Raw genomic sequence first — 19996 nt, forward strand, 5'->3', positions numbered from 1 at the left:
TCTGTAATGAGCAAGTTGGCATTAACTTTATTCTATCTTCTGTATAATTTTAAGTACATAAGAAAGGTTTTTTCACAAGCCTCAGGAGAAGACGAGTACAAGTCACAGGACAGTCTCAAAATAAAAAAATTGCATATTTTTTTGTAAGTTTTGTCCTAGAGAAAAAGAACATTGACACTTTACAGAGGAAATGCATTTAAGATATGCTTATGCCACCCGAGGCATTGGAAAAATGAAGATCAAAGCACGTGCAGCTCCCTTTATGGGTCAGTACAGTACTGTGTCTTAGATCCATCGTTCTGCTCCAGGGCCCTGGAACAGAGGCTACAAGCTTCCACCAAAGTAAAGAGCCAAGCAACGGGGAAAGGGGAGGCTGAGAGGATTCACTTTATGGGGACTGATTGTGGATGAGGAAGAGAGTGAGGAACGAACTTGATCCAACTTGGGTATTTACAATACTGCACTACTGACCCTGGAATGAAGGAGACCCTTCCTCTGCAGAAGGGAACAGGTTCAGAAGAACTGTCCTGGAAGACTGAACCTGAGTTCAGCTGCTCAGAGAAGGAAGCCCTGGGGCAAAGATTCCCTTGCGAGGGTGGAGGGCCATGGGAGTAAGAGGTGCTCAGCTCCAAGCTACCCGCCAGACTGCGGCGGCTGGGGGGGCCTAACCGCAGTTACTCCACTGCAGCCTTCTCGTGGCACTGGTTAACATAAAACCTCCTGTCATGGCACAATCAGAAATACACTGAGCTAGTAGGAATGATGGAAGAGAAATCAGGGTGGAATGCTACGGCCCAAGTCCTCAACCTTTGGTCCAACAAAGCCATTCCCATGTTCTGTAATGCCACCAACTAGTACATAGAGCTGGAATTAGCAGCTTCCAGGACCTTGAGCCATCTGCCGCAGCAACTGGGTACTCAGGACCCCGACATAAACCATTATTTGTTCAAAAGGGGACAACATTCCTCTCTCACATGAACAGTTTGCTTAAAGGCAATACAAAAACAAACCCGAACAACACTCTGAAAGCCAACTGCCAGTACTGGCTGTGAAGTTCACCAAAAATCTGACTTGATCAATTGGTGCAGTTAGATCGAACAAGGGGAGAAAAAAATACACCTTCCTGCTAATAGATGTGGACGATAACTGACCCGCCACCTACACAAAACCCCAGCCAGAGGTATTTCAGTGACAGCAGGTAGCTGTGTCTCTCGGGTAGAAGAGAAGCAGTTTGAGAGCAGAAAGGTACAAGAAATCTAAGAGAATCATCTGAAAGCAGATTTGTCCCACAGCAGGGCCAGGGGAGGGCGTGAGCCTTGGAGCTTTTCTGCTTAACCAGCAATTTCTGTCACAGTGGTAACCAACTTCTGACCGTTCCACACTGTCTTGAACTGTTCTGGGACAGGGAATTCAGTCTGGAGGGCAAAAATAGAAATTTGTTGTCAAAAAACAGTTTATGACTGAGACCAGTAACTACTCCCACCGCTTTAGGCATTTCTTTTCTTAGATACACGCTATGCCCCCTCCTGTATCACAAACAGTGCCTGTTCTGCTCCTGAAGAAGAAATTCTCACAAAACAGCAAGTGTCTTACTGTAGAGACAAACAACTTGATCTGCTGGTTTTAGCAGCTGATCATCATTCACAACCTCCAAGTCTAGAGTCTAGAATTGTCCTTCCAGCCCTCACTGTAACTGTGACATCCCCTGCAGGGCTCAAAATACGAAACCTGCCGTGCATTACCCCGACCCCAGGTAGACCACAGTGACTTCAAAACTTGACACTTACAAAGTCACCACCCTCTGTGGGAATAAGGACATTCATCTCTGATGACTTGGCACTGACGATTTCACAGTCTAGGGAGTTCTTGCTCAGATACACGTGGCAACCGTCTGTCTTGTTGATGGAAATCGTTGGCACTTTACCCATTACCTAGCAGGGTGGTCAAAGCAGCAGTTAAGAGGAGCATTAGCTTGAACTGGGCAATCACAACATTTTTCTTCTGCGTTTGCATTCAAGGCAAGAGGTGTGACTCCAGCCCCCATGCTGGATTCAAGTACTCCCACCTTTGGCAAAAATCCAACGTTATTTCTTGTTTTGATCTCTTTAGAACAAAACTACAGTGAATGCTGGGCAAATTGACCATCCCAAATCAGATACCAAACTGGAATTGGAGTAGATTCTACTGCTGGCCTCCTCACAGAAACTAATTTTTTATCTAGAGCCCTGAAGCTGATCTTCAGTGAGGCAAATTTCAGCCCTTTCCCAAGGGCTGGGCAGAGCAGTAGGACAGATGGCGTTTCAGGAGTGTTCTCCACAGGTGCACATTCCTGTTCTGGAAATACAGAACTCAAAGAAGCAGATACTACAGACACCCTGTTGTACAGTGCAGCAGTCACACTCCAGACAGAGAACAGGTCGCAGACACTCACCTGAACTTTAACGTCCCTGCTGTTTATGATCTCTACGATGCCCACCACGTCATCGAACACCAGCCCTAGCTTCTTACAGTTATCTGCAAAGAAAAGACAGAGTAGCTCACAGAAAGGTTTTGGAGATTCAGCCTTCTGCAAACAGACCAGCGTGCAGAAGCAGTTTTCAGGGTTTCTCCACTTACCGAGGGTGATGGAATTGATCTTGCCTTTGATTTGGAGCGTACTATTTGTGCACTTGAAAACATATGCTACCTGCTTCAACTCTGTGTCACTGATTACCAGGTTACTGGCATTCTCCTGGTTTTCCTGAAAAGGCAGGGAAAACACACTTTATTTTTGGAATGCAGACCAATTAATCCATGTGAACAGCAGGGTAGTGCTGTCCCTCTAAAAGCAAACTGCTTTCTTACAAGAAAGGTCTTCAGGAGACCCTCCTTCCCTGCTGCGAAGCTCCCATCCCTCCAACCCACTCATGCCGACGCTAGGCACTCACCACTCTCCACTTTTTGCCCTCTAATTCTAGCAACGCAGGTGCCTTTGGAGAGGTTTTTGGGGAGGGATTATTAGCATTACAGGATGGTTTGGGAGCAGTGAAAGGTTTGGGTCCACTTCTCACAGGACCCCCTTGGTTCTTCAATGCTGGATTCTTGTGGGTCTTCATGTCATCTGAAACATGTCTTAAGCCTGCAAGAGAAGTCAAACCTGAGCTCCAGCTCCAAGAATGCAGCTTCACAAACACCAGGTATCAGTGATCACAGCAATCATCATGGTAACATTTTTCAAAATACAAATAAATTATTGCAACTGGGCCTAAGTTAAGCCCAAGCACAAGTGACAGCAAGTGAAAGAGAGAGCAAGGAACGGTTGACACAATATTGACAAGAACACAAGATGTACTGCAGAACCAGAAGGTGCCAGCTCTTCCACTCTGCAGCTGGAAAAAGCCCCAAGCTAAGCACCTCACTTTTGTTTCACATGTGTCTTGATACACTCACCAAGTAACACACAAAAGGGATATCACAGAATGGTAGGGGTTGGAATGGACCTCTGGAGATCATCCCGTCCAACCCCCTGCCAGAGCAGGGTCACCCAGAGCAGGTGGCACAGGAACGCGTCCAGGCGGGGTTGGGATGTCTCCAGAGACGGAGACTCCACCACCTCTCTGGGCAGCCTGTGCCAGGGCTCTGCCACCCTCAAAGCAAAGAAGTTCCTTCTCATGTTTAGGTGGAACTTCCTATGTTCAAGTTTGTGCCCATTGCCTCTTGTCCTGTTGCCGGGCACCATTGAAAAGAGCCTGGCCCCATCCTCCTGATACCCACCCTTTAAGTATTTATAAGCGTTGATAAGGTCCCCCCTCAGTCATCTTTCTTCCAGACTGAAGAGACCCAAATCCCTCGGCCTTTCTTCCTAAGAGAGCTGTTCCAGTCCCTCATCATCTTGGTAGGCCTTTGTTGTCCCCTCTCCAGCAGTTCCCTGTCCTTCTTGAACCGGAGAGCCCAGCAATGGACACAGCACTCCAGATATGGCCTCCCCAGGGCAGAGCAGAGGGGGAGGATGACCTCCCTCCACCTGCTGGCCACGCTCTTCTTGATGCACCCCAGGATGCCATTGGCCTTTTTGGCCACAAGGGCACATTGCTGGCTCATGGTCATCCCATTGTCCACCAGGACTCCCAGCTCTCTCTCCACAGAGCTGCTCTCCAGCAGGTCACCCCCAACCTGTCCTGGTGCATGGGGTTATTCCTCCCCAGGGGCAGCACCCTGCACTTGCCCTTGTTGAATTTCATAAGGTTCCTCTCTGCCCAACTCTCCAACCTGTCCAGGTCTCTCTGTATGGTGGCACAGCCTTCTGCTGCGTCAGCCACCTGCCTCAGCTTTGTGTCATGAGCAAACTTGCTAAGGGTGCACTGCATCCCTTCATCCAGGTCACTGATGAATATATTGAAGAGGACTGGACCCAGTACCGACCCCTGGGGAACACCACTCGTCACTGACCTCCAACTGGACTCTGTGCTCTGTCACGACCCTCTGAGCTCTGTCTTTCAACCAGTTTTCAATCCACCCCGCTGTCCATTCATCTAACCCACACTTTCTAAGCTTCCTTAAGAGGATGCTGTGGGAGACTGTGTCAAATGCCTTGCTGAAGTCAAGGTAGACAACATTCACTGCCCTCCCCTCATCTATCCATCCAGTCATTCCATCATAGAAGGCCATCAGATTAGTCAGACATGATTTCCCCTTGGTGAATCCATGTTGAGTACTTCTGATAGCTTTCTTTTCCTCCACATGCCTTGAGATGACGCCCAGAAGGAGCTGTTTCATCATCTTTCCAGGGATGGAGGTGAGGCTGATGTGAATAGGTGCAAAATTGCACCTCGTGTACGTGAGACACACAGGCAACCAAAAGGCTCCCTCTCTCTCTTCCAGCTAGAGATTAATTTCTTGCTACACCTGACAGATGAGGCTGAGAATTCTAGCTCGGATGTGCTCCCTTTGTCCCTGTGAACTGCCTCAGGGCTGCTTCGGGCTCCCAGCCTCATCCTCAGGCCTTTTGTTACTGCAAGCACACTTTCTAAGCAGGTGTATCGAGGGACGGCAGCAAAACAAGGATTTGCAGCACAACAGCACTCCCGCTCGCGGCTGCCCCCTGCTTCACTACCTATTTCCACGTACCGGAGGTGATGCCTTCTCCCCGATTGATCTGGGCGAAGAGCGCGGAGCGGGAGGCAGAGTCATCTGTACTGGAGCTTGTAGGGGCAGGAGCAGGTGGGGGAGGAGGGCCTGGTGGGGGAGGTGCAGCCCCGGCTTGGGGAGCGGATGGTGATTTAGACCCTTCTGTTGCTACAGGACCCTGTAAGAGGCCAGCAAGAGGAAAGGCAATTGCACAAGCTCCATATCTGCTGCAATAATCATGCAACGGTCATCTAAGAAGCTTCTGCAGATGTAGCCAGCACTCACCGTTTTGCTCCAAGTCAGCCCTGTGGTGTGATACTCTTTGATATAGGCCTGCAGCTCTGTCCAGATACTCAGATAAGCTTTCACCCAGTCCACGTGCTTTTTATCTCTGAGGACACAAGGAGATCATGAGGAGTGAGCAGGTGCATTTGCCATTAAAACGCAAGAACTACAAACAGTTCTTTACATCTCTCCACCTCTCAGCCTACAAGCAAGATGCAGCTGGACCAGCACAGTGGCCTCGCACCTCCAGCACCACATTCTAGCTTCAGCATTAATCTGGCACCTGCAGGCAGAAGGGCACAGGCCTGCTCTGCGCTGTTACCCATTTTAATTGAGGAGCCTGGTACTTCCAACAAGACCCATTCCCGAGACACAACTTGCTGCCCTGGCACACAGTTCAGCCACCAGATGATGCTGAGACAAGAGCAGCAATACACTTGCTACCAGGGATTCCAGCTGCAACATGAATGCAAGGAATCCAGTCCCTAAAGATCAGGAAAGAACAGCTAAGTGAAGCTTTATAACTACACCCTGCCTTTAAAAGGAAGACTGAATTAAAGACCAAGGCGACCGTGGTTAGATACTGGAACAGTCCCTACACACCCTGTTTGCTGCATTCAATGACACCTTTACGAGATAAGGTGAACTTACACATCCTTGTACTCCTTGAGGATCCGGTTGGTATAAAACATGGCAGCATCAGTCATTTCCTTCACGTATGGAGCAGGCTTTGGAGCCTAAAGAAGAAAGAACACATTGGCGTGGAGCAGTTGACCAGGGAACCAGACTTTTCCCAGCAGCCCACAGAAACCACTTCCCACCGGAGTTCTTACCATGGCCACCCAGCCCAGGGCTGGGATGCTCTCGCTGACTGCTGATAGGTGATTGAAGAGTTTGCTACCACGGTTCTTCTCCCTGAAATTCTGCACCACCTGGATTTGCTCTGAAATCGGTTTCAGAAGTGATGAAAATGCATTCTGTGGGACAAGAGGGATGATAACAGTTAAGAACATTAGTACTGCTCTGGAATGGCTGCACATCTTCACGGGCAGCTCTGCTGAGATGATCGTCACTCAGAGGAAGACTCCAACTGGCACAAGTGACTGCTACAGCTCCCGTCCAGGCTTGGCCCTCCCTGCAAGCCGAGCTCAGTCCCACAGCCTGGCTCCTCCGGGGCTGAAGTCATAGCTCCCAACTGGATTGGTACTATGGGAGTACGCCAAGAACTGTGACTCATGTTCAATCCAAGAGACACTGACAAAGCTTGTTAGTAACGAGGACAGAAATAGCATTTGCCTTTCCTGGATTCTTTTGCTCCAAGACAGTTTGTCAAATTTTTTCTGTCCTTTATAAACTCTCAGAGAAAGGGGGTGCTAAGCAGGTTTTTGCAGTTTGGGATCTACAGCCTGCGTTACAAGTGGAATCGCAGCAAGTTCTCAACTCACCCTACCAAGCTGAACTTCAGAATTCAAGTTACTTCTCAAGTCAATCCAAGCCTTTAATATTTGAATGATAAAAATTGTTTCTGTGTATTGTTCACTTGGAATGGTGACTGAAAGTGCTTAGAAGCCTTCTGAGGTCAAAGCAAAGCAGCCAATAAACAGTTCCAGAGGTGCCTCTTCGGCAACTTTTCTTTCCTCTAAAATCAGAAATTCTCCTGCTGGTGGCAGCAGTGAGAGACAAATTTGGGCAAAGCTTGCTTTTCAAAGCCTCTGCATTTCTATCCCTTCTTCTAAATGAAAACAGAGAGGTTCCAAGGACCAACAGCCAGGCTACGCTTCCAGAAGCTCCAGCCTAGTGCCACTGTCAAGTAACAGGATGTGGAAATTCTTCACCACATGCAATTAGAGTTCATACATTTTGCATTTTCAACTGTCTTCTCCAGAACTGACTAGACTCCTGCAAGAAAACCTGCACAAAGACCTGCACTAGATTAAGGTTGTTGTTTGTTCATAATCCTTTATTTAAATAACGTGTCAGTGGAATTTGTAAGCAGATTCTCACACTAGAGGCTATGCAGAGCAGCATCCCAGCAAGCCTGGTGAAAGATAAACAACCCTCCAATGCTGAGTCTGGGGGGAAAAGATGCAGATATATTTTGCAGTGAATAGGAAAGTAGCGCAGAAATGCAGCTAGCACAATGTAACAGTAGAAGCCATGACTAAGCCAGATAATAACTGCAAAGAGAAGCAAAGTGGGATCCTGTTGCTCAGGAAAAACAGTTCTCAGCAGGGAAAAGCCAATGCATTCAGGATCAGATCTCAGTCACACATCCTGCTGAGAAGCAGCAGCCTAGGGTAAAGTGTTAAATTACTTGCTAAGGACAAATCAATCCTAAAAGCCTAGCTATTATTCAGAGGCCATTCAATAGAGACAAGTGTCTGTTATACTTCAGAAGGAGTTTAATGCCCGAAAGTCTATAAGCATCACATAATGAAAAGCGCGTTCTACGCAAATCCCACTGTGGCTCCTGTCTCAGACAAGTTCCTGTCTGCAGGTTGCATCTGAGGGAACAGTGATTGTGCAGTGCTGGTGCCAGGTGAAACTCGAGACAGAAGCTGTGAGATGACACTCAAGCTGCTCTGACAGCTACAGAAAACTTGTTGCTCTAAAGACTGGAAATTGCCAGTTCTGCAGCTCTAAGAATCAACCTCCATAATTCTGCCTGGTATTGGGTGACCACTCACAACAGTTCACGCTTTCAGCAAGTGCCTTCTCATAAATGCAAGTGTCTCCAGTCCTCTCCTGGTTCCTCTTTTGGAGCAACTGTAATGGCCTAGATTCCCCTAGACTCGCGGTCATCCCTGACTCTGAGGCAAGGGCATAAAAGGTTTCTGATGAGTGGTTTCCCAAACTTACCTCTGCTGGCTGTTGATGTTGAGATGCCATCACCAGAAGAGCCCTCTCACTCATCAAGCCTGCATGAACCATCTCAGCCTAAGAACAGAGAGAAACATGAGAGAGCTTCCCTTGTACCCAGCATAACGCTGACAGCCGTTAAAGGTCCCTCCGCCCGCAGTTCCTAGTCTATAAGAAAGCAGCTGTGCTGATCTCAAAGCATGTATTCTTTTAGACACCCATCCTCAAAGAAAACTTACAAGAGTGTAACAGCTCTTGGGCTTGGTAGTTTCCAGGTCTCCTAAAGGCATGCACCAAAGTCTGTAAAGAGAGCTAGGCACCTACCTAACTAACAAAGATTTCAAGAAGGACAGTTGATTCATAACATGTGTAGGTGGCAATCTGCTGGAGGTTATCTGGGCATCTACATCTGTTTTGAATCCTCAGGGATTATAAACATCCTAGAATACGGTGCTAAAGGAATGCAAACACTGACAGCAAACTTGGCCCTTAACAGCCCTGAAGGACAAGCAGCATCAAGAATGGAGAAAGAACATAAGTCCTTACATGCTTCTGCACATCCCCACCAACTTCTTTGCTGATCTTGATGTATTCAGCTACTGCGCCAGCCAGAAGGGCATCAAAAGCCTGCACGTACTGAGCCACTCCTGCAGAGAAGGAATCAGAACAAAGGTATCACCGAGAAGCACTGGGTGGGCTCCTGGGCTGGGAGCACTCACACACATGCACTGCGCTCCTGGGCCACACCTCCCACCCGCTCCACGCTCAACCTCCCTCCTGGCTCACATCAACCAAAGGCAGGAGGCTCGGCCCGAAGCACGCAGCTGAACACAGAAGAGGGAAGTGTTGCAGCCACAGGAAGTCCTTATCTTAGCAAGATGGTAACCGCAGGCACCTCTGCATTTGCGCAGTATCTGCTGCAAAACTCACTTCCCCTCTGTGCACAGCCAGTTCAGCTAACAGCCCTTTGCATGCCCTGCATGAGCACTGCTTGCTCTGCAAGAGCTACTGCTGATGTCCGACACCGACACATCACCCAGATGATGCTTCAAGCCCAGATACTCCCAGGGGGCGATGCTGCTGGAGAGGTGCTTTGGGCCTTACCTTTGGAAGAGCCATCTTCACACATGCCAGGTCTTTGGCACACCATCTCCAGGCGCTCCACAGCCTTCTCCAACCGTTCAACCAGTCTTTCCATATCTACCGCTGTCCACAACCTGCAGAGACAGAACACAATTATCCTCTGACAGTATGAAACTTGTACACCAAACACTGAAGAGGGTTTATCAGCTGTCTGGTACAAGCTCTACCAGTTCCAGAAGAATAATTTCTACCTAGCTCTGCACCCTGATGATGGGCAGCAGGGTACCCTCGGATTTGGATTACGCAACAGCCATGCACACAGCCACTTTCTATTGCCACAGTCAGTCCTTAATGGCCACATAGTCTTACTCCATCGTAAGGACTTCTTACACATATAAGGATACTAAAACTCACAACTTCTAACGTTGTATTGACACCACTCGATAAAACAAAGGTCTGCACAGAATCTCACTGCAGTCAGTTCTTGGCCAAAGTCCCAGCTGTGCCCATATAGCAAATCAAGCACAACTGCTTCGCTGGGAGTTCACACACTTCAGGTTAGAACTAGTGGTTTTGATTCTGCAAATGCATCCACAGGGACCTCCCGGAGCCTTGAATTCCTCCAAGGAACATCTATAACTCCAGCATCGCTACAGCACAAAGCGTCAGCCCCCCGGCACACACTAAGATGAGCTGCTGCACAAGCTAAGAAGGCATAGCTTCTTCTACAACAATGTGCCCCTGTTCATCCTCTTCCTCTACAGGCTTTGTTATCTGAACTGCAGAATCTACTCTGCAAGCACTGCACAGGAAGGTGATTTAGGCACATAAGTCATTTGAAGCGTCTCATCTGGAAAAGTCTTAAGTGTCATATAAACTTTCCATTAATTACTGCTTTGCAGAGACTCTGCACCAAGAAGCAAGACAAGTCACGCTCCAAGCACACTAATGCACAGGGAATGCAGGGAGGGAGTAGCAAATCAGCAATTGCATTTTTATCTTATCACCATTCATCAGAAGATTTTACAATGTGAATCACAATTATGGCCTGGACACAGCTTCCTTCTGATTGCAACAGCTTGCAAGAGCTCAAAATCCTGCCTGAAGAACATCCTTCCCAGAGCATTCCCCAGCATTCCCAAAAAGGGAGACAGGGTTTATCCGGCTGCATCGACGAACTGATACTAGATCTCTCTCAGAAACTAAACCTGAAGTTCTAATTAGGGTTTTGCTTTTGCTCACAAGACTTCTCAGCCCGGCTCCAAAGTGCATGTTTTCACCCAATTTCCAGAGGATGTGGGGCAGATCCAGCATTAGTCACAAGCAGCACTGATGTCACAAGACAAATAAGGCCATTTTCTAGCCCCCTTTCGGCTGCTTGCATCAGGAGAAGCAGCACTGATGTGGGGGGGGAGGGCAGGGGAGAGGCCACCCCCCTTCCAAGAGGAAGAGAGCGGTTTCCTCCTCTGTGTAAGAGTGAGCCAGAGGAGATACTGTGCATAAAACCGGACAGCAGTGACTGGATGCCTTCCAGATACAGAAAAGTTCAGAGAGGCTGAAACCCGTGGGCAGCCACCCATATAATCAACAGTAATGAATACCTCTTTTTTTATTCTGTACAATGTAGAAATCTTGACCACAGGATCGTCAGTGCTCTGCTGCAGCCCAGGACCATGCATCCAGAATGGGGCTCGCGTCTTCAAGCAGAAGTGCAGCCAAGAGCGGGGTTCTGCCTCCCTGGCTCTCAGCACACTAAAAGGGTGGGTTTTTTTCCCCAAAAGAGCCACCTGTCAAGGAAACTCTCCTATGCTTCAAGAGTGCAGCAAGACAGACAGCTGTAACGCAGGGGTTTTGGGAAGGACATCAGGGTTTACAGAGCACTGGGCAGACAAAGCTGCTGTTCTGCACCACTGATCCCCACCACATTCCACGCGAGGCTCTAATCTGATCAGCCCCATTACCGAGTCACAAACTGCATTTCAAATCAGGATTACAAACCAGAAAGTCCAGATGGAAAGCTGCTTCTGAACCCCAGCAATAAAACATGCTGTTTGCAAGGAGCATATCCCACCAGTTCTAGATATGCTGTCAGGATTAATGTCCTTTAACAAGAAAGTGTTCCTTGAGATTCAGATTCCTCCCAGTCTCATGCCGTTTGACGTGTCTTTCCTGGGTCTCAGTGGGTTTCCCCGACAGAGGCCATGAACTCACAAGTGCTCGATACCAGCTTTGAAAACCCAGTGCTATCTGGCAGATGGTGAAGTTATTTTAATTTCTGTTTAATAGGCAGCATTAGGACAACCCGTAAGATAACTCACTTGGTAAATTGGCAGCAAAATCAGAACTAAGTGCAGGCAGCACAAAGTCCTAGTGCAGGCACCCATAACCACGCAGTCCTAGTGTAGGTACCCATATCTCAGTCGCTCCCCGCTAAAACTATCTTGACTCACCCTTACTATGCTCTTTGCCCTGTGGATGCAGCTCTTTCTGCCATTTTCATACCTATCCAGAATGAAATAAAAAGATTTAGTTGTAACTAACAACAACAGCCAGAGTCTGCAATCCAGAGCGAACAGTGTTTAGTGAGGGGAAAAAAAATTAAAAAAAATAAATCACGAAGTGGACCTGCTTGGGCTACATCTAAGCAGTGTTTTGTCTATTAATCACTCTGAATGCAGAATAATTTGTCATTAAGTGACAAACTGACTTCACAGATCTCAGTAATAAAACAGGATCTCATTTGACTCTTTAAAGACGAAGCCGAGACATACAGATCATTGGAGAGTCATTTTTGTTGAGCACATCATCCCGTGCTCAGGAGAAACACGAAAGGCTTTCAAGCTACAGCGAGGGTTAGAGTTCTCCATCTGACAGAAGTGGAGTTGTGATGAAGCTCTCCCTTTTGGGACTATAATGCAGGATTTAAATCTAGGTCTTGTTTAAATTCAATTGAACTTTGATTACCAATGGAGCGGAAGCTATGGACTTGCAGCAAGCGCACATTTCACCCTGGGCCAGAAAGTTCATTCATTTTCATAGCACATTTAGTTAATCTATTAACCAGCCTTTATTCCCATCAGAGCTTGGGAACATGGTTTTGAACATGCTGTACAGCAAACAAGCTCTCATCTACAACAAGACTGTTTTGATATACTGAGCAGAGCAACAGAGGGAAGGGATTTTATTTGTAAAAACACTAGCTATCCCAAAGCCAATCCTGTACAACACCACAGCGAGAGGAGTTTCCTGTTTGGAGAATATCAAGGAGTCGGCACGTCCCAGCCAAAGGCCGGTCCTCAGAGGAGTTAGCAAGTTTTCATAAAACCAGTATAAATTAAATTCTTCTGGTTGCCTGAGACAGCACACTAACCTGAGTCCTTGCTTAGACATTCTGGAAGACACAAATGTTAGTTTTATAGCCAAAGCAAGTCAAACCTACGCCTCTGTTCAGATTCAGCTTTTGTGAAGCCCGACAAACTGCTGTCAGCAACGTGAAATTTGCATCAGCTACTTCCTGTTTCTACAGGCAAAAGGAATAAAGATGGGACAACTAAATTAAGAACATACCACAGTTTATTTCTGAGCTGACACTGGAATATCTCAGGGGATCAGCTACCAGATGACTCCCAACATTTGTATCATCCAAAAGCCTAAAGAATTTTTTTTTTAAACAGTTCAGCTCATCGAGTAAGGAACTATTTGAAGCAAGACAGGACTCAAATGCCTGATTTTAGTCAGTTGTCAGGACCAGCCACAAACACAAGACAGCTATTGCTACTCCCAGCAGCTGCCAAGACAGAGATCTCTGCTGTTTATAGTACAACAATGCTTGTTGACATTGCTCCAGAACCCATGGTGTCTACTGCTGGTATTTCAGATCTACTTTATTTAGAAAACCAAAAGTGCTTACAAAAAAAAAAATTAAAAAAATATCCATCTGGACCCTATTTAAGCTCTCCCAAATAACAAATCCTACTGAAGTTATTAAAAATGTTACTTGGCATTTTTATTCAAGCATTAAGAAACAGTTAAAGTGTCACTTTGCTCCACACTAGAGCAAGCACAAGGACTCCTTGTACATCGCAATTATATGAAATTGGAGATTTGCACTTGCCAGACTCCGTTGCTACGCTCCTCTCATTTCCATTCCCCGTCAGGGTGACGAATCCACCAGGGAAGTAACTGAGGATCTCAGATCTAAGCTAAATTGGATACAGCACCAAACTCCCTATCAGGAATTCAGAGCATCGCATCTTGTCAGCATCCCTCCCGAGCTCTGCCTGCTCAAGCAGAGGCTGCTTGGCTGAACTTTGTTACATGAATAATAGGGGGTATTTTTGGCTTTCAGAAAGCTCAGCAATATTTCGGGGACACAAGGATGGCCTCAGGAAGAGAAAGGGAGTACCACAGTTTCTCGAGATCACTGATTCCTGGTCTTTCGGCAATGTGCATCTACAGCCCAGGTCTTGGGGAATTCCAGAACCCGACGTGCAAAATCCTGTCACCTGCTGCATGAAATGCCCGTATCGTTGTTTTTTTTTTAATTTCACTATCACAAAATCCAAAGCAATCAATTACATATTTATTCCACCTTAATCGCCACCAAAATGCAAGAGAGGTCAGCAATAGGCTAAAGCCAAGAGCCACCCGCAGCCCATGGAGACAGAGAGAGTACCTGTCTGTCAGAAGCACAAACTACTGAAATATCCTCGCTTTAGGCTGCGATACATCAGTCCTATGGCGGCGAAAGCTGGATATGTCACCTGGGCACACACCCCTCCCTCCGTGAGTCACCCAGGCGCTGCCAGCCCCGGGGACCTGCCGGCCCCTCCATTCGCCACATCACGGGGGAGAGGCGGCTCTGGACAGAAAGCCGCCAGCAGATCCCGATCCCCTCCTTTTCCAGGGGACGGAGCCACAGCGGGCAGGATCTGACGCCTCTCGCCGGGGCTGTGGAGGCAAGTACCGGCCCCCAGCCCGCTCCTCCACCGACACGACGTACGAGATGGACGGCGGCGGACCAGACCCCAGTAATTTGTGTCCCGCGGGCAGAACTCGGGCGCAGAGACACACACCCCCAGCCGGGCCCCCGCCCCAAGAAGCGCCTCCGCTCCCCGCAGGAAGCCCCAGTGGGCGGTGGCGGTCCCCAGTAACAGCCGCGTCGGGGAGTTTTCACCGTTCCGTGACTAAATTAACCCGAAACCTCCACGTTTAAAAGATTTTCCCCTAGCAGCCGGGCAGAAGCCACTCTGCCTCCCTGCGCCCGCCCAGCGCTGTCCTGGCAGGCGGACGGAGCCCCCCCCACATCCCGGGCGGGGCCGACCCCTCACCGGCACCCCCCGGCCAGCCTCGAGGCCCGGCGCGGCCGCTGCCCCTCGGGAGCCTCCTCCCGCCGATACCGGCTCTGGGGCAGAGCGCGCAGCCCCGGCCGGAAGCCCGTCCCCCCCACTTCGCCCCCGGCCCCGGCACTCACCTCCCCGCCGCTCCCGCTCCGCCGCCGCCCGGCGCCGCCCAGCACCCGCCGCTTCCGGCCCCCGCCCCGCGCGCCGGAAGTGCGCACGGCACTGCGCGGCGCCGGCGGGGGAGGAGCTTCGGTCAAACACCGCCCTGCGATTGGCGGATGGGGTTAGGGGCGTGGTCGAAGAGGGCGAGGGGTGGGGTTGGAAGGGCGGGGTCTCGCCTGGGGGCGGGGACACGGAGGGGCTGGGGGCGGGGCGAGAGGCGGGATGGGGCCCTCCCCTCCGGGACCCCCGGAAAAGGGCTGGTGGGGCTCCGGGGTTCCTACAGAGGGGCTGGGGGGACTTCGGGGTCCCCAAGGTCCCCACAGAGGGGCTGGGGCGGTAGCCGGGACCCCCCCAGGGCAGGTCTCGAGGAGGGCTGCAGACCCCCCCGGGAGGGGCTGGTGGGACATTGGGGTCCTCAGAAGGTCCAGGACCCCCTGAGAGGGGTTGGGGGTGTTTTGGGATGCTGGGAGGAAGCGGGAACCGCCGGGAGAGGGGTTAGGCTGGAGGCTAGGGCCCTAGAGATGTGGCTGGGGGGTGCACCCTCGACCCCCAAGGTGGGGCTAGATGGGATAAGACCACTCTCCTGTGGAGAGGAATCGCTCCGGCCTTGCAGGGGCAGAACTTGGCTGGGGAGGGGGGCGGCCTGGGCTGGGGCTAAGAGGAGACGGAAGGGTGACATCAGGTCCTCTGGAATTGCAAATGGCTGTGTTGAGGGGGCTGAGGTCAAGGCCCCTCCGAGCTGCATGTAGTGGGTGTGGAATGGGAGAAGGGTCCCACTGGGGAACTACTGGCAATTGAAACAGTTACACCCTCACAGAGGGTAAATCCTGGGGGGCTCTGGGCCCCTGGGCCTCAGGGCCAGCGGTGGTTGTCATTGCTGGCTCTGTGTGGCAAAGACGGTTATACTTTTGGTATACTTTTTGGCTCATCCCAAACAGGAAACAATTCCTACAGGGCTCCTGTACTTCCCTGGGTACGCAGCACTTTGGAGCCTTGTCCTCACAGACCCTCTTTGACCCAAGGGTCTCAAAGCACTTGTCAGAGAGTGGATAAATATTGTTGTCCCAGATTTGTTGCTGGAGAGTCCGAGAACAGGGCAGTCAAGGGAAAAATAACTCGGAGCCAGGAAGAGGCCCCTGGAGTCAAGATGGGATTGTTCTCACAGAGGGCTCCGCTGCCTGCTTTTACCATTAAGGGAGAACTTGTTCTAAAAAGGTGTTTGCTGCTGCGGTTAGAGGAAGAGCAATTGTCCCTGCCTGCTGTGAGGGACCTGTAGCTTTGCTCTGCATCTTCGGGTCATAGCAGCCCTGGGGAGGGAGTTAAAGCTGTCCTGGGAGCTGGGGGTCTGTGCAGACAAACAAACACAGCGTCTGTACCGGTGAGGGCTGGGACATGTTGACAGGATGGGAAGGAGGAGAAAACTCAGTGAGGTCGGCTGACTTTACCACTGCTTCCTGCCCTCTGCTCCACTACCATAGATGGTCACGTCTGCCGCAGCACGGGCTGGAAGCGGGGCCCGTCCACTGATGAGCTCCCGAGCTGAGATCCGGGCTCCATCTGTGGGATCCCAGCCGGAACAGGAGGAATCGGCCAAAGGCTAGGAGCGGGATCGCTGGGAGCGTGGCTCTGCTGACATCTAGTGAGGTTGTCTCCTCTGGCTGCTTCATGCTCCCTGCAAGCTGGGGAGGCGTTCAAAAGCCTTTGAGGGGTTGATTTTTCTGAACAGCCAGTGGATAGGAGTTGTGTGTCTTCTCGGTGAAGATGCAGCTCACCGCTATCCCCCCTCCCCTCCGTACAGCCCCCCCAGCTCTCAGCTGCTGCCCTGGCAAAGCACACGGAGCCAAGTGTGACCTGCACCACCACATTGTCCTTCCTATAGAGGAAACAAGCAGCTCCCTGCAGTCACCAATGCCATTTGCCTGGATTTCTGTTTTTCTTGCCTCATTTTCCATCCTGCCAACACCTGATCTGCCTCTTGCAGCCATCTCCATCATGATCAGACACTTTAGGATCAATTGACATGATGCAAAATAGAAAATAAGATACAACCACCTCTTTTCCATGCAGCCAATGACTTATATTTTATAGCATCCTATCGTGGTCAGAGCAGCGAAGGACCAGCCACGTCCTGCCTCACTGGTGTGAGGGCAGCAGAGATCCTGGTGGGCAGCACAGGCAGGAGCTGTCCTCGGGGGCTACATCTGTGAGGAGGAAGCGAGACTGGGTAGGGGAACTTGAAATAACCGGAGACCAGGGAGAGGAAGAGCGCTGCTTGCTGGGGATATTGCAGTCCAGCCCCAGGCTGGTGTGTTTGCTTCTGGGGTGGGTCCGTTCAACTGAGTGTGGTTCCTGAAGGAACAAAGATCAAGTTCCTGGTAAGGCTGGGTCCCAGAAGAGCTGTGTGTTTACAGAAGGACTGTAAACCAGGTCAGTGCTCTGTGGGGGATCCTGGTGCCCGTAAACCATGCCAGCCTGTGCCCATCACTGTCCTGTCTCCAGGGAAAAGTTTACAGCTTCCCCATGCTGCTGCCAGGTTGTTGATGCCTTGTTCCCCCTTTCCTCAAAGCATTGTGGGGATATTTGCTCCTTTTTTTTAGCCATGAAATGGCTGAAATACCTTTGTGTCCCCTAGATGGTGCCTTTTGGCTTGTTGCAGCCGAAGGAGAGCACTTGTCCCTGCTTTGTTGTGGTGTGAGGGGGCCACTGGTCCGAGCTCCAGCCTTGTGGTGCTCAGTCACCTCCAAGTCCTCCAGAGGAGCAGACAGAGTCCTGGCAGAGGCTAAGGCAGTCCTGTGCTTTCAGATTTCCCTGAGCCATCTCTTGTTAAGGCTAAGCCTGAGTGATGGCCTGCACATGGCATTTCATTTCCCACCAAAGCAATCTAAAGTTTAATTCCTGGGAAAATGGATTATTTTTTATTGGGTAGCAGGGAACAGTCTTGCTGCCCCATCAGTTTCTGGCCACATACTGGCTGCTTACATCCTTGGAAACAGTGGTTTTGCAAAATATTAACTAAAGCCCACCAAAACAGGTCGGTAGCCTTCAATCTCTATTTGCAGATAAAGTAAGTGACCTGAGCTGGATGGCACAGACAAGGTGACCCCTGGGGACAGCTATACCCAGGAATACCTCTGCGCAGCTGGCCCTGGGTTAACTCTGCCTTCCCTAGCTGGTGACAGAGCCCAGCCTGGTCAGTGTGCCAGGGAGGTGGACCTGCTCGCCCTGACCTGCTGGCCAGCACCTCTGTCCCGAGCACAGCCCTGCTCTGGCAATCCTGCTTCTCCCCAGAGCTTCCCAGGCTGAGCTGATTTCCACCTGGATCTGTTCCCTGATCCAGCACCCCAGAGACCGTACCAGCACAGTGGGGTGGCTGTGCTGTCAGATACCCCTTTTCATGGAAGCCCATGCTTGGCTCAGCTTGACGTGTCCATGAAACCAGCCCAGAAACCCCTTGATTTCTGCTGCAGCGTGGGGCACAAAGGTCCCTCCATCCCAGGGGCCCACGGAAAACCGTCCACACCAGTTGCAGTTTGAAAGTTTCATAAATCTCTTCCTGCTGTGAGATAAACCTGGGGCTCTTTGCCCTTTCCCTGTGGATAAGGAAGGGGGTTATTCCTCACCCTCTGCAAGGAGCAACTTTTCACACTTCCACTTATCCCCGTAGGGTGAACAGGGACACCCTGAGGACTGTCCCGCTGCCTCTGTCTGCCTTGTCCGGGGAGCTGGGGGGACCTGCCTCTTGGCAAAGCTACCCGTGGTGACAAACAAAGGATGCAAATGCAAGTCCAATTTTGCAGGTTCATGTGCCGCCCTTTGGAGGACACAACTGATGTTTGCTTGATTTCGTTCCCTTCAGTCACCTACCAGGATGAGTGCCCTCCCAGGACAGCCCAGACCCCCCGTTGAGGTCTGGCTTTGCCCCAGTCCAGACCCCCTGTTGAGGTCTGGCTTTGCGCCCTCACCTCCCAGCCCCCTCTCTCCCTTCCCCCTGGCACATCCAGCCCTGATGGCATGTCACTGGCTCACCTCGGTGCTGCCCTGTGGCATTTCCTCCTGAAATGCCCCTCTGAGAGCTCTGCAAGAGCAGCAGAGCTGCCCACCAGTCTGGGCTCAGCCATGAGCACTGGGTGCTGGCACCCATCAGGTTTCCCCAGGGCTCAAGGTGAGCCTTGCAGCTTGACCCGAGGCCCTGGGAAGGGTATGGGGTGCACTAATGTACTCTGGTGAGTATGAGTGGAGAGAGGGGTGCCCACAGCAGCCTGCCCTCCCCACTGAGCAAGACCTGAGTGCTGGGATATGGGCCTGCACCCCTGCCAGGCTCTTTCTACAAAGCCCACTGCTCACATGCACCTTCACCAATGTATAATGAAAGGCTCTTTCCCTTGTGAACAAAAGGGACCAGACAACCTGGTTCCCTAAGCAGGACAGAAACCCTCTGCTCCCTTCCAGCATGGCCAGCAGTGTCCCCCAACTCAGGTGAAGGCTCCCTAAGCACCTAGCACCAGACAGGTAACTCCCTACCCCTTAGAGCCCCTCAACTGGGAATCAGGGCTGAATCCCAGCGCCCACATATGGTTTCTGGGCTGCACAACCCCAGCCCATATGCTATTACAGGCATCAGCTCAGCAGGTGCTGAGCACACAGCTGACACCCTGCATTTTCTATATTCTGGCTTTGATTTCACAGGGCCAGTGCTGCCCGTACATCAGCCCCAACGCCTCTCTGCTCCAGCCGGCATGGAGGACGCAGCAGCAATATAACTCCAGCTCTGCAGGGGAACACTTCCCAGATGCTTGGGCACATTTGCTTCATCATCAAGGTTAGCGTGGATTAAGCCGTAGCACAGCTGCTGCTGGAGGCCAGCTGTAGGTGCAGGCAGCATCTCCCCCTGCAATTCTGGCTGGGAAGACTTCCCATGCCAGAGAGGATTTCTTCATGCTTGCAGCAAAAGCCTTCTGTAATCACAACTGAAGCAAGACATGGTCTCTGCTTTAAGGCTGGAGTTTTGCCCAGGGCTCAGTGCTATCACCTCCCATGGTCATCCACCGCCACCCCCCCCCCAGCATCTATTTTCTTAAAAGCCTCAAATAGAAGAGGTGTGCTTAGCTAGGAATGTCTGGGCCCCGGTTCAAGCTCAGTGTGCTTTTAGTCTCTTGAGT

At 50.7% G+C, this 19996-nt stretch overlaps 1 protein-coding gene across 1 annotated transcript; it reads right to left on the reverse strand.

The window, feature by feature from the left end:
- Positions 1-4: 4 nt before the first annotated feature.
- CAP1 (cyclase associated actin cytoskeleton regulatory protein 1) lies at positions 5-14906 on the reverse strand. The gene is made up of 13 exons (XM_074563257.1): positions 14807-14906; positions 9355-9467; positions 8797-8897; positions 8251-8328; positions 6225-6368; positions 6043-6128; positions 5392-5497; positions 5107-5284; positions 2928-3118; positions 2617-2740; positions 2432-2514; positions 1788-1931; positions 5-1415 (listed from the first exon to the last, which is right to left on the reverse strand). Exons 2-13 carry the CDS (start codon positions 9446-9448, stop codon positions 1332-1334), a joined length of 1413 nt encoding a protein of 470 aa, XP_074419358.1. The 5' UTR covers positions 9449-9467; positions 14807-14906; the 3' UTR covers positions 5-1331.
- Between the last annotated feature and the right edge of the window lie 5090 nt (positions 14907-19996).

The sequence above is a fragment of the Larus michahellis genome, chromosome 19, assembly GCF_964199755.1.
Source record: "Larus michahellis chromosome 19, bLarMic1.1, whole genome shotgun sequence".
NCBI lineage: Eukaryota > Metazoa > Chordata > Aves > Charadriiformes > Laridae > Larus > Larus michahellis.